The sequence below is a fragment of the Elephas maximus genome, chromosome 17, assembly GCF_024166365.1.
Source record: "Elephas maximus indicus isolate mEleMax1 chromosome 17, mEleMax1 primary haplotype, whole genome shotgun sequence".
Lineage (NCBI taxonomy): Eukaryota > Metazoa > Chordata > Mammalia > Proboscidea > Elephantidae > Elephas > Elephas maximus.
Genome location: NC_064835.1, coordinates 9,482,846 through 9,500,832, shown reverse-complemented (window position 1 = coordinate 9,500,832; position 17,987 = coordinate 9,482,846). Strand labels below are relative to the sequence as shown.

Sequence of the window (17,987 nt, the reverse complement as noted above, 5' to 3'; positions counted from 1 at the left end):
CTCTGGCACCCCATCCTGGGGTGGCCTGGTAGGAAGGAATAAAACACACACACACACACACACACACACCCCCACCCAAGCCAGACTTGGCCTGGGGAAGAGGGAAAGTCAAGGGGCGTGGCCAGCCTCCAGAGCCCTGCCAACCACAGGCAGCCTCTAGCTTACTCCAGAGCTATACTGCCTCCCAGTGGCACCTGAAGGGAAGAACAGGGAGGACAAGGAACACCCTCCATCACCAATTCCATTCCTGGACCCCACAGACCTCTGGCCGTGTACTGAATTCACCAGATTCCTTGGCTTCCAAATCTTGCCCGTTTTTGGCCTGCTGAAATCTAAAATCAACCTTCCAGGGTCATCTCAAAATTCCCTTGTCTCGGAGCCTACCTGCCTGCCATCCATCCACCCATCTTGCATTCCCCGAGCACTCCCTTCTCTGTTACCCTCAGCCACGGGCTGGTAGGCTCATTGTCTATTCAGCCGCATCAGGAGCACGGCCTGTGGCCTGCCTGGCTGGGAGGGGTTCAGGTCAGAAGTGAGGCCAGCCTGAGAGAAGGAGAGAGAGCTCGAGGACCAAGGAGGGCAGAGGGATGTGGAGAGGCCATTTCAGAGGTGAAAGGCTTCTTCGCCACTAACCTCTGCCCAGCACAGCGCCCGGCCCAGAGCACACCCCTGGTCGTTCTTTACTGAATTAATGCCAGGGCTCAAAGGAGAGGAAAGAGCGGGAATCAAAGACCTGCTGTTCCCAGTGTCATCCTGGTTTGGAAAAGAGAAAGTCAGACCAGAAGGAATGGGAAATGAAGGACCCCCTGGCCTCACCCCTCGCTGCTCTTAACATCTCTCCCCGCACCCGCAAAGCGGGGGCAAACACGGGCCCAAGACTGTGTCTGGTTGTTTCTTTAATTGAATGCAGACTCATTCACAGAAATACAACCGTAGCATAGAGACAGACATAAAACGGAGTTCTGAAAACAAGATCCAGACCCGCCCCCTCTCTCAGCTCCAGGAGACAAGTTTGGGCGAATAAAACACACCCCAATATACAGGCTCGACCTGCACCTCCCCCAACCTTGGCATCTGGAATGGACCAGTGGGGTAAACAGGAATCAAGGACAAGAGCAGCCACGGGCCCAGAGCTGGGGGAAGCTCAGTGTAAACTCCAAGGTTTCATGGGGATGTACGTGTGCTGCAACTAACACAGAACTTGGCTGAAGACTGGACGGAAACCCAGTAGCCAGCCCCAGGTCCCAGACTGAGGCTGGGACCGGGGACACAGACGGTTGGTTATAAGCATATCCCTTCCTTTGCCCCTTTTCTCAGATCAACACTGGGGCTCACTCGCCTGAGGAGCTCTTGGTACCCTCCCTCCTTTTCCCCTGGACATTCTTGGGCAGTGTCAGTGGCACTGAAAGGCCCCCAGATGGGGCCTGGCAGGACTCAGGGACTAGAAGGAAAGGAAAGGAAGGGTGAGTTGCTTTTTCCTTCAATCTTGGTGCCAGCATCAGTCTGGGGGCCCAATGGGATGGGGAGGTGACCTCTGAAATGCAGGCTGACCCTCACTGCTCAAGAGCCAGCCCCTATGTGCAGATCAGAGAGGAGGCAGCACTGCCTTGGGCCTCTCTCAGGCCTTAGCACCAAAAGCACCTGGTACCAGCTAGCCAGCCCCCCCACGTCCCACATCATCATCCACCCTGGCTGACTGGAATGGGCAGTGATGGCAGCCAGGTCCAGCTCCACCAACTGGGGTCCTGGTGCAGGACACAGAACTAGGCCCCAGACTGCGGCTCTAGAGCAGGAGCCTGGGAGGAAGAAAGGGTTGAGGGTCCCAGGCTGAGGGAGAGGGGAAGGATAGGGAGAATGCAAGGCATGAAATGGGGAGGGCAACGCCTTCCCTCCTTCCTCCTGCAGAGGGACAAATGGAGAGCCAACGGACCGGGATCTGTGGACAGCCCCAACACTGAGAAGAAAGCAGCAATTTGGCCATTGTTTGGGGTTTCAAGGGAGCAGGCCTCCTCCCCAACAGAGGGCAAGGCTCAAGGCCACCCCCATGACTGTCCCGCTCCCACCCAGCCCTGAGAAGCAAGGCTGGGACTCACACCCCCAGCTCTACAGAGGCAGGTGAGGCAGAGGAGCTCAGGGCCCCAGGAGGTGACGCAAGGGACCCAGCTTGCGCTAGAAGACGTAGATCTTGTCCCGCTGCACAGTATCCAGGTCATCGTCCAGCGTCAGCAACACCTGGTGTGGGCAGGGTGGGGGGACACGGGCTCAGGCACACGGAAGGGGTAAATTTCACCTTTCGCTCCACCCTCCCCGCTTGGGCCAGAATTGTCTCACGTACCAGGAAAGATCCAAACATGGCGATGGAAGAGAGGAAGTGCCAGATGTCGTGGTCATCGAAGAAGTCAAGGAGGATGCAGTCCCGATTGTGCTCCCGTGACTCTGCAGGGGTTTTCTGGGGAGAAACAGGGAGAGCTGCCTGCTGACAAGCTCTGGCAAAGCAGCACCCAGCCTCACCTCCCACTGCACTCCAAGGCACTCTTCGTTCCAGCCCCAGGTGGGAAAGCACCCTCTCACCCTCTCCTGACTCGTCTGTTTCACTTGTCTCCCACATCCCAGAAATGACCTTTTGTTACAAATTACTCCCTGAGAATGCTGGTTTCTGCTCTTTTTCTTTCACTCTTATTCTCTTCCCTTCAGATTCTTTTCATTTTTTATTGTGTTTTAGGTGAAAATTTACAGAGCAAATTAGTTTCTCATTAAAAAATTAATATACGAATTATTTGGTGACACTGGTTGCCAGCCCCGCAATGTGTCAACACTCTTCCCTTCTCCAGCCTTGGTTTCCTGTTTCCATTCGCCCAGTTTTTCTGTCCCTTCCTGCCTTCTCATCTTTGCTTTGGGGCTGGTGTACCCATTAGTCTCGTACACATGATTGAACTACGAAGCACGTTCCTCACATGGGTTACCGTTGGCCCTATAGACCTGTCTAATCCTTGGCTGAAGGGTGAACCTCAGGAGTGACTTCAGTACCACGGACCATAATCTTGGGGTTTCCCCACTCTCTGTCGGACCAGCAAGCCTGCTGCTTTTTTGTGTGTGTGTGTGAATTTGAACTTTGTTCTACATTTTTCTCCTGCTCTGTGCGACATCCTCTGTTATGATCCCTGCCAGGGCAGTCCCTTCAGATTCTTACTCCCTTCATCTAAGAGCACAAGGCTGTGACTGCCTTTAGAAGCCTCCGACCTTGGAGCTGCTCGAAGGCCACCACAACCTCCTGGTTTATTTCCCTGCCTCGGACTCTGTCCCTGCTCTACCCTGTCCCCCACAGCTCCTCCAGGTTCATTTTTTTCCTCCAGAGCATGATAGTCAGGCCATGGCCCTGCTCAAGGATGATGGTGGTCATGACCTGTGGGCTGCGGCCTGTGGCCCACAAGGTCCCCCCTGCTCTGCCTGTAACCTCTCTCCAACATCAGTGACCACCTACCCTGTGTCTGCGGGCTGTCTGGGCTATGCTGAGCTAGAGATGACGACGGCCCGCCTTCCCTCAAGGAGCCCACCATCTTCACATGGCTCTCAAATCAGTGCATTCTCTCACCATCAAAGCTGCCTCGTTTATTTCCACCTCTGCATCGTTATTCAAGTCACAATATCTCTTGGCCAAAGGGCCTGACCCCATCACCCACCACGTTATAGCCAAGAGCATGCCACCTCCTCCAGGAAGCATTCTTGGACCTCGTAAGTCAGGGACCTTATATTCTCCCTCCCCCACCTTGCCTGTACTCTTCATTTCATGTATTATACTGTAAATAACAAGACATGAACAGTCTCTCTCTCTCAAATTGGATCATAAGCACCTCAAAGACACAAATCATGTCGGACTTAGTTCTGATCTAAGAACTAAAGCCTGTTGACAGTGGTAGGTGCCCTACCAGGACGAGGAGGAAGCCTGACATCTCTGACTTCAAAAGCAGCTGTGCTTCTTATAGACTGTATGACCTCGGGCAAGTCACCTGGCCTCCCAGAGAGCCTCAGTTGCCTTCAAGTAAAATGCAGATGCTTCCGTGAGGGAATGTTAAGATTAAAGGAGAAGGCAACCAGGAAGTGCTGGCTCACAGGGCACGTTCACAGTGATCATGAAAAAGAGAATCCGCCATTTGCTGGTTCAGGATGAGTTTGTGGTCGACTCCCCGCAACCCTCTCGGCAGGATGATTCCTTACCTGCCAAGTGCTGAGTCCCTGGAAGAAGAAGAAGAGGGCAAAGCCCCAGACCACGGAGGTGCAGATGATACAGAGCAGGGGGATGGGCTTGATCCGCTCCCCACTCCGGAGCTGGGGGGCGAGGCAGGGAAGTGCAGCATGAGGGCCAAGCCCTGCCTACCCCATTGCCCGGCCTTTCCTGGCGTCCTCCCCAGCTATCAGGAGCATCCTTCAGTAAGTCTTGTTGAATTCGTATCATCACCTCACGCAGCCACACAGCTCAACCTGCCCCCATGCAAGCCACCTGGTGTCCTCACCCCTGATGTCCACCTAGGCTGGACCTCCATGTACTCAGAGCCCAGTGATGGCAGAGGCCACTGGCCAGGGGGCTTTTCTTCTCCAGGGGCCCCTCTCACACCGCATGGCATGAGGGCCCCTTGTGAGCCATTGTTCCCACTTCACCTGGTTCTCAGAGGCCCAACCCCACTACAAATTCATTGAGCTCGACCTCCTCTCAGCTCCTGGACTTCATGGGTGCCTTACCAACCTGCTGCCTGAAATGCCACCAGTTTCATGGGTCATTCTAAGAACGTGGAAGGAATTCAGCAAATGGATCTTAAAATGTAGTTGGCTCCCTAAAGTTGCCCAGGGGGTATGTGCAAAGGGCTTTATCCTCTCTCCTCCTCAAATCCCACTGGGATCGACAGATGAGCAGAAGACAGATACGCAGAAAAATGCCCTTCCTCAGCACTGCCCCGAGCAGGCTATACCCATAAAAGGCAGGGCAGTGGGCAGAGGAGGCTCAGCCACTCCCCACTCACCTTCATGATGATGTAGAAGGCAAAGTAAAGAAGCAGGTTGCAGATGCCAATGGCCAACAAGTAGGAGGCAAAGTCATTGGGGCGCATGATGAGCCCATAGGCAGCCCTGGCAAGAGGGAAGATGGGCTGGTGAAGGAGGAGATGGCCAGGAGCAAGGAAAGGGCTCTCCCTCTCCTTGACCCTTACCATGTTTTATTATGATGTGGGGCTGGGTTTAGAAACCCACAGAAGATTACAGAACTTCAGGTGCCCCCCACCTCTCTCTTCAGCCCTCATTTCCCTCTCAGGCCCCAAACTTAGAAACTGTCCATGGCCCCCAAGGCAGCCAGCGGCTGGCCAAGATCCCAGCTGTCTGCCCAGCCAGGCTACCACAGACAATGGCCAGACTCACAGTGACCAGTTGATAATGTTGCCCATAACCAGCAGCACCATGCGGTCCTGGAGGGAAGCAGAGACACGGGGACTGAGAGAGGGGAAGGCTGCAGGGAGGGGAAGAGAGAGGGAGAGAAATGGGAGAAGGCCCAAGTCAGCTGGTCTCCACCCCTACCCTGGGCACTTGGCTACCCTCCTCCCTGCCCCACTGGAGGGAGGAGAGCAGATGGAAGAGGAAGGGGCTGGGGAGCTAAGCAGGTACCACGTAGAGGGGCCCGCTGCACTGCCGGATGCAGTCCGTGTAGAGCACATGCAGGATGCGGCGAAAGATGCCCGAGTCTGCAGGGAGAACGGAATGGTGCTGAAAGCACAGGCTGCCCTTCCTCCAGGGACCCCTGCCCTACGCCAGCCTTCAGGAGCGTTCTTCACCCAGTGATGCCTCTGGGGACCCCTGGAACCTGGAAGTCCCCTGTGTCCAGGTCCCTGAGGCCACCAAACCCTCATTCCATGGGGTCCCCAGGCCTCCCTCCCTCCCTCCTGTCCTGCCCTGGGTATGCCCTTACCCAGCTTCCAGCGGCCCATGTAATAGAGCTGTGTGCTGAGCAGCAGGGTGGCAATGATGTGAATGACTGAGAAGACAATCCAAAACGCCATGTTCCCTTTGCCAAAGACCTGTCAGGAGGTTGCCAAGGGCAGGGCTGAAGAGACCCTGAGGAGGTGCAACTTCTGCGGCCTGGCTCTTCATGCCAGAGAGCCAAGTGGCTGCTCAGCCTGGCTGGGGATCTCAAGGGGGCCCAGGGAGGTGGAGAGACATCTATGTGCACACGCAGTATGTGACCACATGTGAGCCTTGCCTATGGGGTGAGCAGAGGGATCAGAGCAGGCTCAAGGCAGAGCGGGCCGGGCCCTCACCACGCCTAGCACAGAGAAGAAGATGACGATGGCCAAGCAAGCATAGGCGCTGTAGGCACTGGCGTTGATGTCTGGGTGCCGCTTCTGGTAGAGCTTCAGCATGCAGAGTCCAGCGATCATGTACATGAATGATGTGTCTGGGGGCAGAACGTGGATGTGAGCTGGGAAACACCCACTAGACCTCTGCAGGGAAACCCCAGCCCAGACAACCAGTGCGGGACGGGGGAGCCCCAACACCTTGCCACAGTCTCAGAGCAAGTTGGCAGCGGGCTGGAGCATGAACTCCAGTCCCCTACCTCCAAACTAGCGCTATCCCTGCCAGGCCACGCTGCCACCTCACTGCTGTCACAGAGTCTGACTTCCCCACTGAAGGCCAGGACAAGTGGGCGAACCCAGTGTGTCAGAGGCTGTGAGCACCCCGAGATAGACTTGTCTGTCTTCTCAGCACTTGTATATGCCTGGTACATAGGAAGCACTCAGTGGATGAACAACAGAACATTGAGATGCCTCTTTTCTGTACACTAGGAGGCGTGCACATACAGGCACCCCGGGCCTGGACTCCCCAACTGGGCTGAGTCTTAGAGCTCCCTGTGGGGAATGTGCTGGAGCATGGGGGTGGTGGTGAAAGACTGGGGCAGGTGCCTGAGTTGGCAAGAGAAGGGGGAGGCCTCACTCACCAAACTGGAAATTGGTGTAGTTGGGGCAGACGTGATAGCAGGCACTGAGCAGCCCCTCCATCATCAAGGCTGTGCCCATGGCATAGAACAGACCAAAGTGTTTTGGGATCCCACATTCCTGTGGTGGAAGAGAAAGGAAGGTAGGGAGGTGGCAAGGTGGGGAGGGAGGGAGGCAGGAAGGGATCCAAAAGAGGGACTCCTCAAAAGGGTAGTGGAGAAGGGAAAGGGGTGCGATGTGGGCAGAGTGGGTGTGTGGCCAGACCTTTCTGGGGCCGAGACCTTGGTGGGCTGGTGAGCAGGTGGGCAGGCAGACAGGGCTGTTCCCTTACCAGGGCGTAGAGGTCATTGCGCAGCAGGGCCCTGTTGTGATTGATCTCCCGCTGCAGGATGATAAGCAGGAAGAGCAGCCCCAGCAGGATGTAGCCCAGGTTGCTGAGAATGTTGTTGAAGGCGCTAGAAGGGACAATACAAGGCACGTTGCCTGGGTCTCATATCCCTGGCCTCTTCCCCAGCCTGGGCCAACGTTCCACAGGGCTCTTACCCCCTGCCCTGATTCACCCTTTGCCCTGGGGAAGGGGCCTTCCAACCCTGTGCCCACCTGAGGTTGCCCAGCGGGTGAGCACAGAGGAAATTGTAGTAGCAGATGTCCTGATTCCCTGTGACATTCACCACCTACAGCAGGGAGAGGGAGCAGGGGACGAGGGTGTTAAAGCACCGATCCACCCCAAAGCCTGGGCAAAGCCGGAGCCAGGCCCTAGCCGCTCCAGCCAGCAGGCAAAGGATAGGAAATGCCACCGTGGCCTGCTGCTGTGTGCATGCTCCCTCTGCAAATAGTGACACCAGGGCACAGTCACTCTCCCCCCTCACTGGGTGTGGCTGGGGTTCTTGGCCCACATTACAGAGAAAGGGGAAGGGAAACCAACACTTATGAAGGCCCAGACTTGTTTCATACATCCCCTCAACAACCCAGGGAGGTGATATCATTGCCATTGTACCTTCCCCATTTTGCAGATGAAGAAACTGATACTCAGGGAGGTTAAGTGATTTGTCCCAGGTCACCAAGCTGGTAAAGCAGAGCTGGGATTTGAACCAAGGTCTTGTGACTCTAAGACCTGTGCTCTTTCTGGAGCCCCAGGCTGGGAGGGTCTGCTCTTGGTAGTGATGCCCCAGACTGGGGCAAAGATAATCCTGTGCAGGGGGCTCAGCCTAGGGCCTGGGGGGGCCAGCCCCTGCCCTCTCACCGTCTGGTAGGTGATCACCAGCTGCACCACAGGAAGGGCATAGAAGACAGCAATGGTGGCGATGTTCCTGAGGGGTGGGAAGGCAGTGTGAGGCAATCAGGACCCAAGAAGTTGCCACACACCCACGAATAACAGGAAGCCCAGGCTGCTCGGCTCGCTCACCAGAAGTAGATCTGGTACTTTTTCCGCAGAACACGTTTGTCCTTCCGTGCCAGGTCAGCCACATAGAGGTATTGCTGAGGAGAAGCTGGAGTGAGCTACACTTACCTACCCTCCAAGGGAAGCCATGCTCACCCAAGTCAGGGGTGGACAAAAGGGTCCTCCCTCACACAGGTCATAATTCGGGGGCAGGGCTCTAGGCCATCCCCCTGCTGCAGCCGGTTAGGCTGAGGGCTGGCCAGTCAAACCAGAGGGTCCGGGAGCTGAGCCAGTTTCTCCTAGAATCTATCCTGGCCCAGCTGCTTCCCTGATATACCACCCTCTGCTGGGGCCCAAATGCAGAATCTCCCTTTCATGGGTAACCCCTGGCCATGGCCAGGCCCGCAGGGTGTCGGACCTTGGTGCGAATGACATTCTTGTCGGAATCAATGTCGGTCAGTGTGTCGTAGTCATCCTCTTCCACAGAGCTCATGGAGTCTAGCCGTGGCCGTGTGCCCACTGGGTCTGGGAAGGGCAGGAAGGGAGGTTGTGCTGGTGGGTATAGTGACCCTAGGTCTGTCCCCCAATCTGAGACAACTGTCAAAATTACCAGGCAGTGGGGAAGAGGCAAATTGTAGGCCAGGGCTCAGAGCAGGGGTAGATGTGGGCTCAGCCCTTAAAGGGTGATCAGGTGCTCCTAAGTACTTGAGGAGAACAAGAGTGGGCTCTGAAAAGAGGCCACCAAACAAGGACCTCTCTAGCTTTGCTCCAGTCCTTGTTCCCCTCATTGAGCTGGGGCTTCCCAGGCCAGGACACTGAGCATACCCCAGACATAAGCAACAGGATTGAATTCCACAGAAGTCATGCTGATTAGAAGGTGCCCAGCCCTGTGAGTTCTGAGAAGACACCGCCTTGGTCACCACGGGTTCAAGACTCAGTGGGCCCTGGAGTGCAGGCAAGGGTGAGAAGCTGCCTCTAGGAAGGGAACCTCTCCTTTATCTTCTTCTCTTCTATTATCTTCAGAAGCATCTTCCTGGGACCTCACCTGGCCATGCCCCCAGGAGGCGAGGCCAGGACACGCCTGCCCAAGAGCGCCAGCCCAGCAGGCCAAGCAGTGAGGGTGTTAGGGAACAAGGCACAACTGTCAACAGCATCTGAGAACACCTAGCCTGAGAGTAGCTGGCCCTGGCAGTAGCTGGCAGCAGGGGTAGGACACCAGCCCTCCAGCCCCAGGGGCCAGTGCCTGCCTCTCTCAGAAGAAACAGAGCCGGCAATTATTGGAATTAGATGGGGAAGAAGCCATGCACAAAGCATCTTTCTGGCTCCAGTCGGCTGCCCTGGCAGGAGCTGATTGGCAGAGCAGCTCCACCCCTCCCCACATCTACTCATGGCAATGCACAGCCGCCGCATCTGGCCAGAGAAGAGGCACCGCTTGAACTGGTCATGCCATTCAAAGGAAAGGGAAAGTTACCAGGGATCTTGGGCCAAGGAGGAAAGGATGAGGGAGGAGAGGGGCAAGGAGAACAGCAGGCCCTTCCGTGGTTCCAGCATCTGGCAGAAAAGGCAACTGCCCACCATCATTTTTCACCACCAACACCAGCCCTGCACTGGCACAGCCCCTACCCTGGCTGGACCACTTACCCTGGTAACTGTACGACAGGTCCCCAGTGCCCGTGCTGTCAACCAAACCATCAGTGGATCCGGAACCATTCTCTGCAGGGAATGGTAAAGCGGTCAACAGGGAAGCGGATGCTGGGCCCATTCTTAACGGGCTCTGAGCAGCTGGCACGGGGCATGGGCTACTTTGTCACCTCAGAGGTGGCCGCCCAAGGAGACCAGGTTGTGAGCAGACAAGCACAACCTCTGGCTTTGCTACGTACCAAAGGAGCCATAGTTGTAACCCTCATATGGGGAGCTACCAGGGAAGGCATCAGCCAAGATCCGTGGGTGACCTGTAATGAGAAGCCAAGGTTCTCTTAGCCCTGGAAGTAGAGAGAGACCTAGAGCCACAGAAAAGAAAAAGAAAGAATCCAGAGCAGACAGGCAGAGGGGCCATGCCTGCAGCAGTGAATAAGCACCTATCCAGGCAAACAAAACTTGTTTCCACACCACCTGCCCAACTTCCCACGTGCTTCCCCAAGGGGAATACTCGCTACCCTATGGCCTTCCTAAAGAGAGAGGAAGGTCAAGGAACTGATACATCTAAGTTGTCAGCAGCAAGGACAGACAACACCCAGCCTGCCCAGGTCCCCCCGAGGCACCCATTTCCACTTCAACACCCTCTCCCACTCTGGACTCTGGCTCCTCTGTCCAACAGCACCTGGGGCTTACCAAGCAGAGAAGCTGAGAGAGAAGATCCCAAGCAGGAGAGAGGATAGAAAAAGGAGGAGGGGTGGAAAAAAGAGAGAAGGCAAGATTAGTAACTCCAGACACTGTGAACTGCACCACCTAAGGCAGACAGACAGTGAGCTAGACACAGAGAAGCAATCAGGGGTGGCCTTTAAGGTGTGCATGTCGGGGGCGGGGGGAGAGGGGGACGGGCACAATATCCCAGCTCTATTTCCGTTTTACTCCCAGCTGAATATCCCAGAAGCCCCCAGTTCTTTCTCCCCCAGTCCTTGAGGAAAACATCCACTAGTATCACCTCCACAACACAGTGCAAACCCTGCCCTCCCACCCAGGCCCCTGGGAGGTACCACTTTCTGGGCAGGCACGGTCCATGGCCACCAGCAAGGTCTTCTTCTGCCTGCAGGGACAGAAGCCGGAGGCTACTTAGGTGCGACAGGACAAGGGTCCCTCCTATGCTGGGCTAGCCTTCCTTCCATCCATCCCACCCCATCCTGATCCCTGTAACCCTGTCTGTTGTTCATCCGTGATCCCAAAGTTCCTCCCAGGCTGGGGAGCAATGTGGGGGATTCCCTGCTGGGGAAGAACGTTGAGGAGAAGACATAGTTCCCAGAGGAGGGGAGCATGGGCCACAGACCCTAACAGAGACCTGCCTTGCTGTGCCCCCAGCTCCACAATGCCCTGTGGATGGTGTGGAAGATTACCCTGGGCCAGCTCAGACCTCGCACCAACATCCATCTCCACCACATCCCCTGCCCAACGCACCCAAAATAGGGGCGGGCCCAGCTAGCTACACTTTACCTCCAATTCTCCCAACAGGCTAGGATGATGGTCAGCAGGTAGAAGGAGAGAAATATGCCCAGACAAAAGAGCATACCATCGACATAGGCCTCAGCTGCGGGAAGGGAAGGAGGAAGTGGAACACATCAACACCTTCCAAGACTGCCTGTGGTACACATACAAGGCCCTTTGTGATCTGGATTCTCTCCTCAGCCTAATCTCTCACAATTTCTCCCCTCAAATGTAATGACCCAGCCCATCTGAACAACTTGCAAGTTCCCAAATAACACCAAACTTTAACATGATTCCTGTCTTCGCTCAGGTTGCTCCCTCTGCTAAAATGTTCTATTTTTTATTTTTTTATTGTGGTGGAATACATATAATTAAACGTGTGCCATTCCAACCATTTCTACGTGTCCAATTCAGCGACATTAATCTTGGTCCCCATGTTGTACAACCGTCACTGCTATCCGTTTCCAAATCTTAGAGCTTCCTCTTCTGCTTCTCGTTAACTCCATCTTGACTTAGCCTTCAAAACACAGCTCAGGGACTGTGTCCTCTAGGAAGCCTCCTCGGCCCCTCAGCAGTTCCCACAGTGCCCTGCTCTTCGTGCATCCCTGCTCCCAGCACTCTGTGTAGCTACAGCTTTCCTCCGGATCCGTCCCGCCCTCTAGACTGTGAGCTCCCTAAGGTCTGCAAAGCACCTGGCACACAGAGCTGCTCGATAAATATTTGCTGAATAAATAACCCATACAGAAGAAACTTCCTTCCCCTCCTATCACAACCCCATATTTTTATTTTATACTTTCCAATGCACAAAGGGCTCCATTCGATCATTCAGTAAATGTTTACTGAGCACTGGCTTGAGGCCTTGTTCTTACTAATTCTGCGCTAAACCTCACGACTTGGCGAGACTAACAGGAAAGATTTTATTATCCCCCTTATACAGAATAGACAAGGAAACTGAGGCTCAGTGAGACTGCCCTACTACTAAGTGGCAGAGAGAGAAGCAGAACTCAGGACTCTAATCTTTAGTCATGGAATCTTTGCATCAATCACACTAGAATGCACCTCCTGGCCCTCCCCATCTAATAGCCTGATGAACATACACCCCCTCCCTACTGCCTCAGCCTGCTGGAGTGGGTTCACCCTCCCCATTCAGAGAACATCCCATACCCTAGGCCTGAAGAAAAGCCAGAGGCCTATTCAACCCCACTCAGCCACCCACACTCACACGTGACTGCTTGAGATACCAGTACTGACAGGGTTTTCTGGCGATGCCCTTGATCAACCGGTTCGTCTGGAAGCGAAATGTCAAATTGGTAAAGAAGTAGTCACCCGGAGCTTGGCTAGGGCTGGTGGGACCAGGCCTGGGAGAGTCTGGGGCCAAGAAGTTTATCCCATCAGGCCAACCAACCAGGCACGCTGGCTCTTCTACCTCCCAGGAAGTGACCAAGCCCGCCCCCTCCGCCCCCCCACCCCCCCACCTCCCGGCCCCACATCCCTAGCGAGGCCCAGGGCACAAAACGTACCTTCTATAAAGGGGTAGAAAGGCAAGGCACCCCCACAGGCTTGGTCTTCGGTCTTCACCACCACCACCACGTAAAAGCTGTTGCTGGGGAAGTCTTTGCGCTGCAGGGTAATGATGACACTGATGGTTAGCAACATCGTCGACATCGTGATCACCAACCTTTTCAAAAACACTTATTTTAGTCCAGACAATATGCTAATCCCTTTACGTATATTATTTATTCCTGAGAATAATCCTGAATATAAATACTATTACTATCTCTTTTAGACAGGTTCAGAGAAGTTAGCTTAGGGCCATGCTGCTAATAAGTGGTAGGGCCAGGATCAAACCTGTCCATCTGCTTGCAGAGCCCAAACCTTGAACTCTACAGCCAGGTAAGTGAACGTGTCTCACCTGGAGACACACGGACTGTGAAACTCATGGCTGTCTTGTTACAGGCTGGGAAGCAAAGGCAGAGGTGCCACATTACCTCTGTTGGTCGCACGGCTAGATGTTGTGAACACATGGCTTCCCCCTCCCTGCCCCCATGACAGGTTTCAGCATTCACAATGTGTAGCACCCGGCATCCAGCAAAGCCTTTCCTCTCCGTGCTATCATTGCAATGAATGAAGTAAATACGACAGTCAGAAAGAGCACTCTTCTCTTTCCTGTCACCAAGAGCGATTATGGTTCAATTCTCACAGATTTCAGGAGACCCCAACTCGCAGGGACTGGAAGGCCAAGACTCAGTCAGGAACAGGGCAGAGGAAAAGGAGCAAGGCTTTGGAAAGCTCATCACCCAGTTACGTCTCCCAAAGGCCATGTATTTCCTACCTGCACAGTGATGGCTGCTTTCTTGGTCATTGTCTGGTACATGCCGATGAAGGCCACGTTGTTGTCCAGGTCATAGACGGGGCACTACAGGGAGGAGGGAAAAGGCAGATGGACAGGGGCTGGGCCCTGTCCCCTCTCTTTAGCAGCCCTGTTACCCACTTGCAGCAAGGAGTAAAAGGGCCAGACAACTTACCAGGACATCCTGGATGGAGATGACAGAGCAGGGGAAGGCCTTGTTGGAGGTTACCTTGACAATAACCGAGTCTACTCCCTCAGGGAACTCATACTTGAAGTACTAAGGGCAAAGGAAGGGAGTAGGGGGAGAGCCCCATTCATGAGGATGTTCTTTGTTCCTATAAATGGGAGCAGTCTCCCATTAAGCAAAGACCCAGAATCCTCTCAGGGTTGGACAGTGGTGGCTCTCTGGGAAGAAGGGTCTTGATTATAAGTAGCCCCATTTTCTGTACACTGCTTCCCTCAACCTCTGCTAGGCATTCAGGACAGTGCCTGAGAGGCAGGCCCCCTGTCTCTGCACAGTCCCATGCTGTCTGTCCCTCGGCAGCCTAGGGCCAGAGCTCCTGTTTCCAGAGAGCCCATCCATGGAAAGCTCAGGCAACTCCAAAGTCCTAGCAAAGACCACTGACCCCTCCCACTTTCATATCCAAGCTTCCCATTTCTCCTCTTACGGGGCACGTGACAGGGAAATTTTACCTGGGGCTGAGCTGCTGTGGTATTGAAGCTAAACTGTTCCCCAGTCCTGTAGGGCAGAGAAGAGCCCCCCACGGTCACTCCTGGAGCTTGGGAAGGAGGCCAGGCCCTGTGGTCCCCTTGCTTTCCCCTGCAGACCTGAGCACAAAGTCATCCATGCGGCTGACCCGGAGCTGGTATGTAGTGTTGACTGGTGACAAGGTGGACACATCCACATAGAAGAACTGGACCTCAGACTCATTCTTGGTGGGGGGCTGACACAGCGTTCTTTCCACCTTTTGGTAGAGGTACTTGCGCTGAAATCTATGGCCCGAAGCAGAGAGTCAGGACCTGACTACTGTCCCAGCCAGTCAGCCGCTTCAGGGAGCAGGGCCCCAATTCCTTCAATCTGGTCTCCACTATCCCGTTATTCCTACTCCATGCTGGCTGACTCTGCCCTCATGCAGCTGGCCAGCCTCTTGATTCAGGGAATGGGGAAGAGAAATAAAAAGAGTTCCTGGGTGGTCTGAGGCCCTGAGTGAGACTCTGGGCAAGGCTGGGCCTAGGCCATGCCCCCTCCTTGATCCCTGGGTCCTACTCACAGTCCTCGCAGGATTAGGGGAACCTGGAAGGACACCACAGCCTCCTTCTGGCGGACCACGAACAGCAAAGGAGCCCCCTTCTGCTTGTTCAGGACGTTCACAGATACACGTACACCCTCCGTCTGCAGAATGACATAGAAGTAATCCTCAATCAAACTGTGGTGACTATGTATACCTCTGCCACCTAGACACATGGCTCCAGAGACCTTAGGCTCTGCCTTCCCTCACGCCAACCTCTGTGTTCTTGCCCCATCCTGGTCAGGCTGAGAAATGCTCTAGGCCCTTTCTTCTGCCAGAGCAATCACCAGTCTCCAGGAGGATTAAGAGTAGAGGCCGCTCCTGGGTAGCAGGCTTGTGCAGGGCAGCAGGATCCAAGGAACTGCAGGGCCTGTCTTCCTGACAGGAAACCACTGGAGACTTTGGGAGTCTCAGGGATGCCCCGCTGCTACCTGTGTGTATCGGGATGCACATAGCTGCACACACATACACTGTACACATGTACGGGCACATGAAAGCAAGAAGTGCTCCTCAACTGTCTTCCCTGTGAGCTAGGAAATCAGTAGAAAGCTCTTTGTCAACAACTATTCTGGGGGCCAGAGCTCAGCAGCGGTGAAAGCCAAGCAAGCCAAGCTGTATCCATAGCTCTGGCCAATGGATAAGGCTGTAGAGCAGTCACTTCACATTTCTGAGCCTCATTTTCCCCCTGGAGACACTCTCGTCATTGGAGATATGGTGGAGATAACGGAGAAAGCGTATAGCACAGAAGGGACTTAACGAAAAAAAAAAATAAAACTATAGAAATCCTTGGAATGCTTGCTAATGGACTGGTATGTAGTGTTGACTGGTGACAAGGTGGACACATCCACATAGAAGAACTGGACCTCAGACTCATTCTTGGAATGCTTGTTAATGGACTACTAGAAGCCAAGCTCTAGGGATCACAGCTCTCAGGGTACCTCCAGATACAGGAAAAAAGGACTCCAAGCAAGCGGCTGAAAAGCAGCAGGAGGAGATTAAACTTCAGGGAACCAGACACTGAAGGCGGACCCAAACCTGACATAGAAGCCAAATCCCTCTCCATCCTTGGAAAAAAAAAAAAAATGCAGATATCCATTCTCAACTCTACTACTTCCCAGTAAAACCCAGCAATGGAGAGAGAGAAAATGAGAAAGAGAAAGCAAGAGAAAATGAACGAGACTGCTCGCTCCCTGGGTAGGGGACCATGCAACCAGGCTGCAAGAATCCCCCCAAATCTCAGCTCTGCCTGGGTCTAGGCTTCCCACCTAGCTGTTTCCATGTTCAACTCAGGGGCTCATAGCTGGGGGCGGAAATGAAAAAAAAGTCAAGTTGAAGAAGATTTTCCACTGTGGACAAACTCCCTTTCTCTTCCTACCCAGCCTGCAGTTGGCTTTACCTCTGCCACCCTCACTTACAAGGCCAGCTGGCTTTCTGTGGCAGAAACAGAGCTGAGAAGGTCCCAGCACTTACAGGAGCCTGGGAAGTTCTGTTGCAATCTCCATGGGGAGTCTGGGCTGTAACTTGCCTGGGCAGAAACCAAAAAGCAAATGTGTTGCTGTCGAGTTGGTTCCGACTCATAGCGACCTCCAGGTCAGAGTAGAACTGCCCCCATGGAGTTTCCAAGGAGCACCTGCTGGATTTGAACTGCTGACCTTTTGGTTAGCAGCATAGCACTTAACCACTAGGCCACCAGGGTACAGAGAGGGCTGTGAACTTCCAGTTCTGGGTCTGTTTGGGATTTTTGGGGCCAAACCCAGTCACAAGCATACTTCCCCTTCACCCAGAGCTCTGTCAGATTTTGGGTGTCAGTGGGGGGGCAGATGAGTCCCGCTCAGACCGCAGCTGGTGGAGCGGGACCGGGGGTGGGGTTCAGGGGGTTCGAAGAGAAGATGGAAATAGAACAACTTCAGCAACTGTCCAGTCGGAGCTTCAGAGAGAGCGTTGGCAAATGAAGACTACGGACTGGTCAAGGGGATGCAGCGTGATTCTGAGAGACGGGAGCCCAGCGGGGCAGCTAGCTCCTGGGGCCTCCCCAGGGAAGGCAGCAGAATCCTCGCCCAAGCCTTGCCTGCTCGTCCGCTCCCCACCTGCCTCCCCGCCCAGCCCCAGCCCCAGCCCCAGCCCTCACCCGGTTGCGGGTCACAGTGTGGTTGAAGGTGTAGATGTTGACCAGCTCGCCGTTGACCTCGTCCACGTAGGTGCGCTCAAACTCGGCGTCTTTCTGCGAGACGTTCTTGGGCCCCAGAGCCCCCAGACAGCTGTCGACCGAGGCCACCAAGAGCACCAGAAAGGGCAAGCCCAGGGCGAACATGGCCCCGGCAGGGCGGCGGTGGCGGCGGCAGCGGTGGTGACGGCAGCGGCGATGCGCGGCGGGGCACCTCCGGGACGGGCGGCGCCTCCGGCCGCAGCTCCCAGCATCTCACCAGGAGCAGAACTTTAACCCCGGCCTGAGACTCGGGAAGGTCCCGGCCCGGAGCCGCCGACACGCTCCAAGGGGCCCTGGAGGGTGGGGGTGCGGGGAGGGCGGGCTGGGGGTGGGGGTGGGGGCGGGGGCGGGGGCGGGGCGGGGGCGGGGTACGGACCACGGGAAGGGGCCGCGGCTCGCGAGGGGCTGAGCCGGTCTCCGAGACCCCTGGCCCCCGCCCAGGGCCGTGAGAGCGAGGGGCGGCTGGTTGCCGGGATCCGGGAGACGCCGGGAAAGAGGAGGGAGGGAAGGAGGGGAAGCCGGCGGGGAAGGCGGCCGGGGAGGGACGGAGAGCCTGAGGGCCAGGGGCGTGATAGCTGAGAGCGACCGCACGCCTCGTGGGGCTGCGAGTGTTCCGGGCCGCTGGCCCTTTAAGGGCTGGCGGACGCGG

General features: G+C 55.3%; 1 protein-coding gene across 3 annotated transcripts; it reads right to left on the bottom strand.

Annotated features, from left to right (window-relative positions):
* Positions 1 to 883: 883 nt before the first annotated feature.
* Positions 884 to 17,631, bottom strand: SIDT2 (SID1 transmembrane family member 2). Of its 3 annotated transcripts, XM_049856994.1 has the most exons (26): positions 17,261 to 17,631; positions 15,115 to 15,236; positions 14,672 to 14,836; positions 14,537 to 14,582; positions 14,019 to 14,120; positions 13,826 to 13,909; positions 13,014 to 13,113; positions 12,716 to 12,781; positions 11,503 to 11,596; positions 11,052 to 11,101; positions 10,236 to 10,307; positions 9,997 to 10,068; positions 8,774 to 8,880; positions 8,380 to 8,453; positions 8,218 to 8,284; positions 7,575 to 7,648; positions 7,306 to 7,429; positions 6,977 to 7,094; positions 6,300 to 6,436; positions 5,951 to 6,059; positions 5,650 to 5,726; positions 5,407 to 5,453; positions 5,016 to 5,121; positions 4,216 to 4,326; positions 2,336 to 2,449; positions 884 to 2,232 (listed from the first exon to the last, which is right to left on the bottom strand). In XM_049856994.1, exons 1-26 carry the CDS (start codon positions 17,441 to 17,443, stop codon positions 2,170 to 2,172), a joined length of 2,484 nt encoding a protein of 827 aa, XP_049712951.1. In that variant the 5' UTR covers positions 17,444 to 17,631; the 3' UTR covers positions 884 to 2,169. The 3 variants fall into 3 exon arrangements, with proteins under 3 accessions (XP_049712951.1, XP_049712952.1, XP_049712950.1); XM_049856993.1 differs by lacking the exons at positions 884 to 2,232; positions 2,336 to 2,449 and having other exon boundaries at positions 4,238 to 4,326; positions 5,407 to 5,494; positions 17,261 to 17,555; XM_049856995.1 differs by lacking the exons at positions 13,826 to 13,909; positions 14,019 to 14,120; positions 14,537 to 14,582; ... (1 more) ...; positions 15,115 to 15,236; positions 17,261 to 17,631 and having other exon boundaries at positions 12,745 to 12,781; positions 13,014 to 13,032.
* Positions 17,632 to 17,987: the final 356 nt, after the last annotated feature.